Raw genomic sequence first — 12,415 nt, forward strand, 5'->3', positions numbered from 1 at the left:
AAATGGTGAGCTGCTGAATCCTTTAATGATTCTTTTTCTCCTTCCCTTCTCAAGTGCTGCTTAAGTAGAGCTGAGGCCAGGAGGGATGCAGCTAAAGTGGCTCTAATCAACTCCCTCTTCAATGAGCTGCCCTCTCGCAGGATCACCAAGGAATTCATCATGGAAAGTGTGCAGGAAGCAGTTGCTTCTACTAGCGTGAGTACCCACCAGGGAAGGGGGGAGCTGGCTGCACTGAGAACACTTGAGGCCTTTGAATCACTGGAGATGCTAAAGTGAGCAAATTTAAAGTATTGTGCAGGTTTCATTTTTACCCATTAAATCATTAATTTTCAGCAAAAAGAAAATGTGGATTGGAAATCATGAAATTGGATCTGGTTCCCTATTCTATCCATCTCAGTAATATTTTTAGCCTCCCTGGATCGCATTTATCAACCCTTATATCAAGGTACATAATTTGATCTACCTTGTTTATTTGAATCTTTGCTGTTTGAGAAGCATTGATTCTTTTAGGGCCTGAGAACACATGCAGTTGAATTCTGCTTTATCATAGAGCTCATTTTCTCCCACAAACTTAACTAATCATAAAAATTATTTGAAATGCCTATTAGAAATGCTGATTCTCCAGCCAGCATGGGGTCCTGCAATCTGTATTTTTAAGGAAACGCTGACTGCTTAGATATGAGAAAAGCAGTATGCCCATTATTGTTAGCTATTGGAATCACCATGCTTAAGTTCAATTACTTCTTTGACAGAGCTTTGAAAAGTTCTGTAATGGACATAATTAAATGCAAAGTGCTTTAAGAGCAAGAAATTCTGTCTTAGAATTTTAGATGGGACATTTTCTGTTATCTAGAAGTAGAAGATTTGCCTGTGAATTATTTGGAGCTCCTGATCTTGTTACCTGAAAATTATAAACCATGGAGGAAGCCTTGGGGTTCCCTGTGTGACCTCCAAGGGCAGGAACTTGGCATTACTAAAGGGATTAGCCCCCTCCTGGCTTCACCTTTAAGCATGGATAAACCCCATCTGAGGTTTTCATTCTCTGATTCCCTTAACCTGACTGTAAAGGTTCTGTCATTCTGGAGAAGCTGCTGATCATGAAGGAGACAGTACCACTCTAGCAGTGACCCCTGTGCTCCTTTTCCTTCATAAATGCTCCCAACACACAGAGATAAGGGAAGGGGCCGGGGACAGAGAGGGGCTGACCTGTCAGGGAGATGTCTGGGATCTGTATCTGTTCTGTGTCTGTTCTGAGGATGAAAGGAAACCTTCATTTTCCTGCCCTATAAATTTCAAGTGCCTTTGAGGAAGAGAAGTTAGGAAAATGATGCGTGATTTATATGTGTGGAATTTTCTCAGAAGCAGGGAGGGGCCCACAGTGTAAATGTAATATATCATTTTTTCATGGAAATTTCTAAGGAAAGCGAATATGTAAGGTTTGCAGGCTTCTGGATGGATTTCCTCTGGGATATTTAAAAAGCCAACATAAATATTTCAGCAGTAGTGTGTTAATGTTATTGCATTCAAAAGCTATAAATTTGCTGCTATCTGATGCTGGTGGTTGTTTGTTCAATCTCACAAAGCCACTGCCCACGTTCCCAGGAACCCAAGGCTGTGGGGTACTGAAGGGCAGGCCCCAACACCACCCCAGAGCTTATGTTAGCTTTTACTGCCACTCCCCTAAGCAAAGTGAAGGGGAATTTCATTTCATTTCTAACCATCACCCACCCGTCTTGTTTCCTAAAGATTAAGTGCTCCAGAAGTGAAAAAATATAAACCAAGACCCATGTCTCCAGGCTGAACACTAGCATATTATGAAAAGCTCCCATTAAGAATCATGGCAGTAAAATATGAATGGTCTGTACAACCAAAGAATTCTTTCCTGTCAATTACATAATCTTGCCTGGTTATCATCAGAATCGGAACAAGGTCAGCATTTCAAGATTTCACTAACAGATGAAAGCAGCCTCAGAGGGCAGCTACTGAAACATAAATGCCACCACACCAAAACCCTGGGCAGGGACACAGGAAATCGTGCTTTGAGATGATGATTCTTTTAGTGAGCAGATAGTTAACATTCCAATTAAAAGCTAGATTCAAATTGATTACAAAATCCTCTTTACACTGACTCATGGTGAGATTAATGATTTAATCCCAAATCAATTGCAGATTTGGTTGTAGAATGCACACCTGAAGGTTTAGGACAACAATAGAAGGCTTGCTGTGCGGCCCCAGTATTAATTCATGACCACCAAAGAAGAGGAGGACAAATATGTAACGTTTCCCTTTTCTGCTTCCTTCCTAAGGGCACTTTGGATGACGCGGATGACCCCAGCACCAGCATTGGAGCCTACCACTACATGTTGGAGTCAAATATGGGCAAGACCATGCTGGAATTTCAGGTACCTAACCTCCTGCCACAGAGGTTTTTGCTACACAATCCAGAAGCCTGGGAGAATGCCACTCTTATCACTAACATCTCCTGTCCCAGGAAACGTTACTCTTTTTTGTTGCTTTGGTCATTTTAATTTAACCCTCTTAAAATCCACCCTGGTAGCTCCATCATTAGCCATACCTCAGTAGGCTAAAATAAACAAGCATATGAAACGCAATCTTTGGTTTCTTAAAGGACAATGAAAGACTTATGTCTAAGAAACAAGTGGGGAACACCAACACCATTTTATGACCCTGTAACATTCCACCAGCTTTTCAGGACAAAGTTCCCCCTTAAACCAAATCAAACAGTTTTAAGTCTTGGTTGTGACCATTTGGAGCTTAATTTTCAGAAGTCATAGATAAAGATGCATGCAATGTATATTAAACAATGTCTCCCTCAGAGCTGGCATTTCTGTTAAAGATCGGTCACCTAGTATCATTAACTAAATAAAAAAAACTTAACAAGCTGTAACCCTTTTTTGCACCACTGACAAGCAAAAATATAGCTGAGGAACTTAATACATATGATTTACAAATTAAATTATTATATTAACAGAAACAATAAGAATAAGAATAGCTGATGCTTATTGGATGCTTACTTTGGCAATGTGCTAAGCATTTAAGAAATATTATCATAATTTAATCCTCACAACAAATATATGAGTAATATTATTTTCATGGCATTGAAGGAAGTGTGTCATTTGGCTTAGCAAATGGCGGAGCCAGAGTTCAGACCCACACCGTCTGATTTCTGAGCTCACACTCCCAACTACTGTCCTATATAAGGCTGGGCAGATGAAAATTAAGTAGTGAATGGGCGTGAAATGTGTGCGCTCTACTAAACTTGAATGCAGGTGAACATCCACATACGTGCAATGCTAGCAGGAGTCAATACCCAATGCTGTGATGAACAGCCTTTACCCCCAGCATTTCTGTTTTGTTAGGTTAGATTCCAAGAAGCAATCAGAGACAAAAGTTTTATGGATAAGAAGGTTCATCATGATATAATTTACAATGATGTTACACCTGAACCCTGAAGCCACTAACTTTCAGATACCTTCTTTGGTACTTTTCAAGCTCTTTTCCTGACTGCTGGGGTATAGCCACTTCTCAGATGGAAACATCCTCCCTGCCCATTTAAAAAAAACATTTTTCCTCATCAGTCCCTTGTTTGGTAGAAATAAAAATACTGTTTCTTCACCTTGTCCTAGGATCTCAGTCATCCAGTTTTCTCCTTAAGTGGCCATTGTCTCCCTGACCTTTAATGTTGCTTGTCTTGGTTTTCACAAGACCAAATATCCTTAAAGCCTACCCTCTGGGCTAGAGAGGGTCAGGGTTCTAACCTTTGGAGCTGGTCCATTTTAACCTGGCTATGCTCCTCACCTCTACATCTGTTTCCTCATCTGTGTATAAATCGGGGAGAATAGTAGTAGTGGTGCCACCTCACAGGGCCATTGTGAGGGTTAAAATGGGACAATAGAGAGAGTCCAGAATAGTTCCTGGGATATATGGTAAGCGCTCAATGAAGTTTAACAACTGTTATTGTATGTATTTCTATAGAAGGACTGCTTTACTGGAAATGCCAGAGGCTCCCAGGCAGGTTCCCTTGACAGCTTTATCCAACCTAATAGTTTCAGATGACAATGGGGGAGCACAGCACCCTATACATCGTTTCATGTTCCTTGTTATAGAATAAAAGGGTGGAACAGTAAAGGGTTCTTTTATCTCCCCGTTGCAATCTAAAGTCACACAGAGGAAAAATAAAGTGGAGGAGCATAACACAAGAGAAAGAGCACAAAGTTTTAAAAATCATACAGGCCTATGTGTGAAGCCTATTCTAACCACTTGCCACCTGTGAATTTAACATTTTGAGACTCAACTTTCCCATCTATAAAATAAGAATCATAATGCCTATTGTGTAGGATTTTTGTGGGATTTACATAATTAGATATTTATAAAGCATCTAGCATAGTGATTCCCCCAAGGAAAAACCTTACTTATTTTAATTTCTCCCCTCCTCTCAACCTCTCCAAAAGAATGTTATATTTCTTCATTATAGAGTGAATGTTGCCTGCCTCAGTACCATAGTAGCTTGTATACGATTTAGTAGTTACTTTCAGAAAAATCAAGAACAGGTTTTGAATGCAGTTGGGTTAGTCCACCAAAGATGGAGAGGGAAAGATTAAAAAAAAAAATAAGATTTTGCCCAAATACTATGAAAAGCAGCACTCACTTGCCTTCTAGTAATACTTTCATTGCCTTGCTATGTGCTGTATGTTTTCTGTGTGGTCTGTGTAGTAAGGTATTTAAACATGTGAAATAGTAATTTGAATCATACTGTGGAAATGCTTCATAAATTCTCATAAAAGAGGCTGGATGCAGGATGGAGGACAAAGGAAAAGGAAAATGTGAGGGCAGGAAAAAATCCAAATTCCCTCCCCGCAGTATGGATGCTGGCAGCCCAGGAGGAGGGCAATGGAGCTTATCCTTTTTGCTTCCGCCAGTTCTAGGTTGCCTGCTGGGTCCTGCCACATCCCTTGGTGGCCTGGGTTAAATGCATCGGCTTGTTTCTGCACATAATGGAAATTGTCCGCAGAGCTGGGCTGTTCACAGCCGACAAAGCAATTCAGTACCCTGGTGGGTAATAGATGTGTGTTTGTATCTAGCTATGGATGACTCTGCCATACAAAAACAAGGCTGCTGTCTCCTGAATGCCCACAGGCCTTCCAGGGGGCCGTCAAGGCGGCAGTACTCAGAGGAAACATGATAGGCTTCTGCTTACCTTCACTTCGTGGGCGGGAAGTTGAGATGCCTGTTTTGAGGTAGCCTTGCCTTAGAGAAAACTGCCTGATGTTTGGGAAAAGAGATGGCGACAGCATTAGCCACTGGGTCTTGTCAAGGTCAGATTTGAGGCCGACTTTGACTGAAGCTGGTTCATTTATTTATTCTGAAGCCTAATGCAATCCAAGGACAAGTTGTTTATTTACATCTTTGCTAAATTCTCCAGGTCGCCTTTTAAAACCTCATCCCATAAACAAATTTCCTCTTAAATCCATTCTCTTGGGTGGGGAGATGGTGCCCACCTGTTTTTCAAGTTCTCCATTTACAGTGTTTGTTTTTCTTATTTCTGATGAATCACAGGACCAAACCAGTCTCCCAGACATAGTTCCAAAGAGAAGCAGTGTGCATTTTCTCCCCAAAAGTAACTGAAAGGCCAAACATTGTGTCTAGTGGGAGGCAATACTAGGCAGCACTGTGAGGAAGGAGCCCAGTTGTTGGTTTAAATGGAACGAATGACAAAATGAACAAGGAAGGCAGTAGAATAAAAGCTGCAACTGCAATTTTCCCTAAAGAGAAGGAGATCACAGGGCTTGATTGTCCTTTTGATTTCAAATTCACTTTGCTGATTGGGACTGGTGACATAACTTGGGGGATGGGAGGGGATGGCCAGTGCAAAATGAAAATGCAGGGCCTTTTGTTAAAAAATGAGCAGAATTTCAAGTCAGCAGAGCATTTAACCAAGCTCAGGGCCCTGTGTGACAGCACAGATCCCAAGTTCATGAAGACAGATTCATGAGATGGGCCCAGACTAGGTGAGGAGAGTTAGGCAAGCACAAAATGTAAAGGGACATCAAAAGCCTCAGTAAGCAACACAGTATTATAATGCCATATTTTAAAAAACTCAAAATTAATGTGTAAAAATTCATGACATACAAAATATCAAAATTTTAAACAGAGAATTCTATATAAATAAAAGATCCTGAACCTGCGTGACTCACTCCACCCAGGCTCTCCAGGTTTCTAGATCAGCCCACTAACACACACAGCACAAAGACTTCAGTGGGCAGCAAGACAGACAGCTCACCAAGCAGACTTCTTTTAAGTGACAGGGTTTGGACAGGTAGAAAACAAGACTGTGAAGACCAGGTGGCAAGGGATCACAGTGAGACCAGGAAGCAAATCCTGACAAAGTTCACAGCAGCCCTTTCCTCACTAATCTGCAATAATGCAAGGATATCTGATGGAATCAATGAGAGGCTCATGAGGATTTCCTGGGGTCAAGCCGAAGGCTCAAGAAGTGGAATAAGAAGAGTGTGGGACTATTTCAATATCCTTTACAAATGATGGCAAGATTAATATCTCTATAGAAGAGGGCAAAAAGGGACTGCGACATAATATAAAAAGGCAGTAAGAAGGTCATCTTTCCTGGAGGATTTTAGGAACAAGAGCAGGAAGAAGCAGTTGTATTACTGAGGAGAAAAAAATCTCCTTGGTGATAGAATAGAAATTTAGACAAATGTAGAATTTAGGGGTGAGGAGAATGACCCTCCTTCTGCAGTGAAACACAGTTCAAGTGTCTGTGGGAAGTTTTTGAGAGATGGAGGATGCAAAGGGACATGAGAAAGGATCTCGTTCTGTTGACAGTAGAACTGTGAGCTCTAAAATCTTAGGGCGGATTGCTGGTAGAATGGTAGGAGTTTATCTGGAAGGGGAGTTTATACATGTGTAGTGTATAGTGCATAGTTGAGAGCCCAGAAGACCTTGGAGGAACAATATGTTACTAAGCCTACAATTGTCAGAGGATGGAATTAAGAGCCCTGTTAGTAATAGGCTGGGCCACAAGGATGTAAGGACAATACTAAGAGGGCTATTGGAAGTCACAGAATAAACTCAGTACATCTTTCTGGGTTCTCAACTTGATATGAAGATTAGGGTTGGGAGGAAGATAGAGGAGTGCAGGTCATATTTATTTTATTATTTTTAAAAACAGATATATACAATAGAATACAAAAGAATCCAAGTGGAGTCCTAATAATAAACATAAAATGAGAAAAAAATCTTATTTGTAAATATTAACTCTCCTGTAATACCACAGAGACTATTTTACATCAGGATATAAAGATATATTCATCTTTATGGCTACGAACTGTTCAGAGAGCAAGTTTGAGGATACAGGAAAGACAGCACAAATTTACCCTCCAAGGTTACCAGGGTGACTTTGATGAGAAGCACAGCTCTGAGAGCCAGATTAGGTAAAAATTGGTCATAAAACAAAGCATACTCACTTTCCCAAATTAGCATAGTGATGTGGCAGAGTGAAAACTTGGACGGGATAAGGAAGAACTGGAAGAGAGAGGGCATGCGAGGAACAGCTTCCCTGGGCACTGAATCCAGGACCCTGGGCAGACAGTGGGGTTTCTGTTTGGGGCAGCAGGAGTAATTCAGCTGGTATCCATCTTGTATTTTAATTAATGGAAACACATGGTTTTGCTTTTACTGAGGTCCCTGTGGGCTCCTGGGATGCTTACTGTGCAATACAACATAGACAAAATCCCAAACTGGATCCCAGACTGAAAAGAAGAAAAGTACTATATTATAATGGCAATTTTAGATCTAAGAGTAGTGGCTGTTTGCCCTTCTGATCATTTTATAGCTTTAAATTTTACCTAATCATTTTAAGACGTCTAAAATGACTTCGTGTCTTCGGATTTTCATAATGAAAATATTTTCCAGAGCAAGCAGAGGTAAAGACAATAAAAGTCAGATGGGCAGTAGGACATCTGTATAAATGTTAAGTTTTCATAACTAGTCTCATGACCAGGAAATTCCTTAATTATATTGTTATTTTCTAATAATTACATAGATGTGGTTTATGGCATTAATCTGCAATAGATGTCTCTCTGACAAAGAAAGAAAGGAGGGAGGGAGAGAGGAAGGGAAGACGAACAGGAGGAAGGAAGGAAGATAAATTCAATGAAAGGCAGCTAGTTCTAATCACATTAGGAAAGTGAAATCTTCAGTGTGTTTATACACTTTAACTTGCTTTGATGTCATGCAGGGAAAAGATGATGCTGATAGAAAAGCTCAACGTTGTGCAGAGCCCTGCCCATTGGGTGGATTTTAATGTCAATTCGAACTTATTGTCCATATTTTATGGCATTTTCTCGACTGAGTTTATATAGTTAGGAGTGTTTTATAGTTTCTGTAGTCTATTATATGCTTTATACTTATTTTTTGGCATAAATTTAAAAAAATTATTTTCTCTAATATGTAATACTAACGTGATTCAAAACTCAAAAGGGGCAAAAGAATGTCAGAGGAAGGTTTCTTTCCCACTCCTGTCTGCCAGACATGACTTTTCTCTCCCTGGAGGCAACTAATGTTACTTTTGTATCTTGGAGGAACTCTTACAAGCATTTACAAGCAAATATTTATAGGGGTCTTCTATTATTTTTCAATCAACTAGTAGTACACAGTATACATGTTGTGTACCTTGTCTTTATTTGAACAACACATCTTAAAGATTCTTTATATTAGGACCTAGAGAGCCTTCTCATCCTCCCTGTATGAATGCAATGTATTCAATAGTATGAATGTATGTAGGGCAGGAAAAATAATTTTCCCTCTACCCTTCTGAGTTCTTAGCTGAGACCCCTGTAATAAACAGCAGATTAATAAAAGAAACAGAGAAGTTTATGAGCATCTATACTCATGCATACATGAGAGGTACCCCAGAAGCCTGAGGACTCTGTTATTTGAAAAATCTCAAGGTGCTCTGACATTATTGTGTGCATATTTATTTCCCTGCTGCATTTGGGGATCCCACTGAAGCACTTTCTTACATATTTCTGCTTTAAGACTAAAGACAGGTGTTTGGGTTTTGTAGGAGCTGATGACCATTTTCCAACTATTGCACTGGAATGGAAGCCTGAAAGCCCTTCGTGAAACCAAGTGTTCCCGACAGGTGAGATTTCCCAATCAAGGATGGGTTTGTGTTGTAGAAACTGAGCAGATGGCTTGTTATCTACCTAGGAAATGCCCTTTATTTGGAATTTTCTCATTTAAATCTGATACCTTATTTATCAAGTAAGAGCAGAGGACACATGAAAACATAGGTATAACAGTCCAGGGGAATCACGGACTGACCAAATGTGCACACGAAGAAAAATGTTGACTGGGCGTGGGACTGATTAGGTAGCTGTACTGAATGCCATAATGGAGGGATCATTAGACAGGCCTAGTTTCCAAGTCAAATGCTGAACTACCCTGTGCACCTGCCCTGCCTGCTTAGAATTTGTGCCCTCTTCCACTCTGTGATGCAGAGAGAAATTCGAGAGTGCATTGTCTCTGAACCTCCTCACTGAAGAGAGGTAAAGCTGGTTGCAGCATGAGAATTTTTCTTACCCCCACCAAAAGCCCCCAAGGACAACACAAATGATTAGAAAGGTGGACAAGCTGGCATCAGTCACCTCAATTTTTTTCTTTGAAAATTTCTTCTTTATTTTTCAGAGAGTCTCATTATTTCTTTGTTACCTATGAGAAGCACCCCTCCCCCTTCTTTTATAGAAAAGTCAAACCCCTCCTGTATGTTTACCGGTTTTCACCTGCTCTCCTCCAAGGTTTATTTTTATCTACCATTACACTTTGAAAAATGGTCATTTACTCTTCAGGTTTTGCTAACAGGAATTTGTACAAGGAACAAAGCCTTACTAGTCAGCAAGATGAGAGTGGATGTAAGAGTGTTCCATGCACTGTAGCCCCAGGAATTTTTAGTCATTCCTTGCCTGGAAAGTCTGGCTTTCAAAATGTCAAAGATGGAAAAGAAATGAGTAGCTGACAATGGCTTTGGCTATTTTTTTTCTTTTCCTTTGATTTTATAAAAGGCCTTTGAAATATGCCAGTTGGTTATAAACACTTTTCCATGGTTGTTTTTAATTTGTTAAGGTCATAAATAAATACCATATGTTCTTGAAAATAAAAATAAGCAATGCATCCACTCAAGATCTTCCTAAAGTGTATCCATCAAACCCATACATGATGTTACAGTGCCTTGACAAATTTTTCCCAGGAGAACTGACAGGTACCGACTACTTGTTTGCAGAAGGAAGTGACAATGTACGTGAAGGTACCATTGTGATGTCAATAAGGATAATGCCTACATTCCAGAACACATTTTTAAAGTTCTTTCTGAGGTTTCTGTAAGCCATTTGGACTATTTCCCTTAGGCTAACAACACAGCAGTTATGAAGTTGCCTCTCCTGGTTTCTAAGTCTTTTCCTGCCTCAAAGCTTCCTGCTTTCTGCAATGGATATGACCAAACCCAGATTTGCCCTAATTCCTTCCATATAGCTGTTTCCCTCTCTCTATTTTGCCAAAGGAGATAATACTGGCAGAAGAGTTCAATGAATCAATGAGGTAATGTTTGTACCAGTTGTTACAGTAATGCTTCTTCAAAGGAAGAAATATTTTCTAGTGAGGTCAGAGCTGTTTTGTGAACATCGAGTCATTCCTGGTGATAGTGTTTTGACTCCAGCGGGAGTGACCTGTTTTGCCGTATCAGCTTCTCAGCCCCTCATTTCCTTTACAAAGTGTGCCACAGGGTTTGGCTTCAGTGTGTGGACATCAGAGAGGTTTAGTTGTGGGCAGAACCCCAGTGAGCGTGGCAGGTAGCAGAAGCAAAGGAGAGGAGGTGTGGGAGGGCCATGAGAGCTCAGGGGCCCTTGTTGCTTTTCACTGACACCTTGGACTCTGTTTCTTGGCTCCCAGGAAGTCATCTCCTACTATTCCCAGTATTCCCTAGATGAAAAGATGCGCAGCCACATGGCCCTGGACTGGATCATGAAGGAGCGGGAGTCGCCAGGGATTCTCTCTCAAGAGCTACGAATGGCTCTGAGGGAGTTGGAAGAAGCCAGGAAAGCAGGACAAGAACTACGGTTTTACAAAGAAAAGAAAGAAATCCTGAATTTAGCCCTGACTCAGATCTACAGTGAGCCTGACACTTCCTCACCCAGTGATGATCAGCTGAGCCTCACTGCCCTTTGTGGCTATCCCTAGCAAGGCCAGGTCCCCGCTGCCCCCCAGATTGGCAGAGGCTGGACTCTAACATAGGGAAGTTCACCAAAGGAGGTCATCAGGGGCTTAGCACCTATAGCTACTACCTGCAGGCTGCTAACTCTCCCCACCCATTCCATGCACAGAATCTGAGAGTAATAGGACCCTCAGAGGACCCAACATCCCTCTACTTGCGGTCTCCCCAGCAAGTTCTCAATGATGCCACCTCAGGCTGAAAGGATTGTTTGACGGTATTTTACTGGCCTGCCTCCAACCAACAGTCCAGATGATATGCCTTGCTAGATCATGCATGTTTTTATCAAAGAATGGGCCAGTGTCTCATCCCCCAGAAGAATAGCAGCCAGGACTAGGGAAAGTAGCATGATAGCAATTTTTAAAAACACTTGGATTAAATAAATGATATGGATTGTTTTTAAAAAAATTCATAGGGTCAGAGTTTCTTCCTAAGTTTTGTAAGCTATGAGATAGTTTATACTCTGCTAGGTGTAATCCAGAATGACAGTGGGGGTTCATCTGTACATCCCACTATCAAAGATTTTTAAGTGGTAATAGTATGAAAATATTAGATAAATTTAATGTGGCTTAAAATACCACTGTAATAATTTTTTTTTAAATCCTCACTTTTCCATAAGGGGATAAATGTCACCTAGAATAGTATCCTCACTTGTATTCCTCAAGAAGAATTAATATCCAACTTTTAGGAGTCCTGCTAACAGTTGTGTTCATTTTTAATTTGTAAATAGATACTGGAATTGATTTGTTTTTATTTTTGCCACCCCAGTCATGTATCTATAATGGAGAAAGTTACTGGCATTTTAAATGTTAAAACATGATAAAAATCATTAGCATTTAACAACGATTGCATTTTATTCATTTCTTAGCCATTAGAGAAGTAATCTTTGTCTTGGTTGTTGTTCAAGAACATAAGCCACCATACAGTAGCTCAAATGTAGTGTCATTTTTAAGTTTAAATTACTGGAATCTTCTTTAAAGAAGGGATAAGACATTGCCAGCTCTCTTTGAAAATGTCTTGGGTCAATCAACTGATTAGAAAACCAAAAGCAATACAAATGGTTCCTGGTCACTCAGATTTAGGAATGACAGCAGTGTCAGTTTTAAACACTTG

General features: G+C 40.4%; 1 protein-coding gene across 1 annotated transcript in view; it reads left to right on the forward strand.

Annotated features, from left to right (window-relative positions):
- Window positions 1–11,504, forward strand: part of LIX1 (limb and CNS expressed 1) — a 51,028-nt gene extending 39,524 nt beyond the window's left edge. Inside the window, exons 3-6 of the mRNA XM_036925800.2 lie at window positions 55–195; window positions 2,307–2,402; window positions 9,104–9,181; window positions 10,984–11,504. Coding sequence (XP_036781695.1) covers window positions 55–195; window positions 2,307–2,402; window positions 9,104–9,181; window positions 10,984–11,271 — 603 coding nt within the window. The 3' untranslated portion in view covers window positions 11,272–11,504. The remainder of the gene's footprint in view (window positions 1–54; window positions 196–2,306; window positions 2,403–9,103; window positions 9,182–10,983) is intronic.
- Window positions 11,505–12,415: the final 911 nt, after the last annotated feature.

Source organism: Manis pentadactyla, chromosome 2, assembly GCF_030020395.1.
Source record: "Manis pentadactyla isolate mManPen7 chromosome 2, mManPen7.hap1, whole genome shotgun sequence".
NCBI classification, from domain to species: Eukaryota; Metazoa; Chordata; class Mammalia; order Pholidota; family Manidae; genus Manis; species Manis pentadactyla.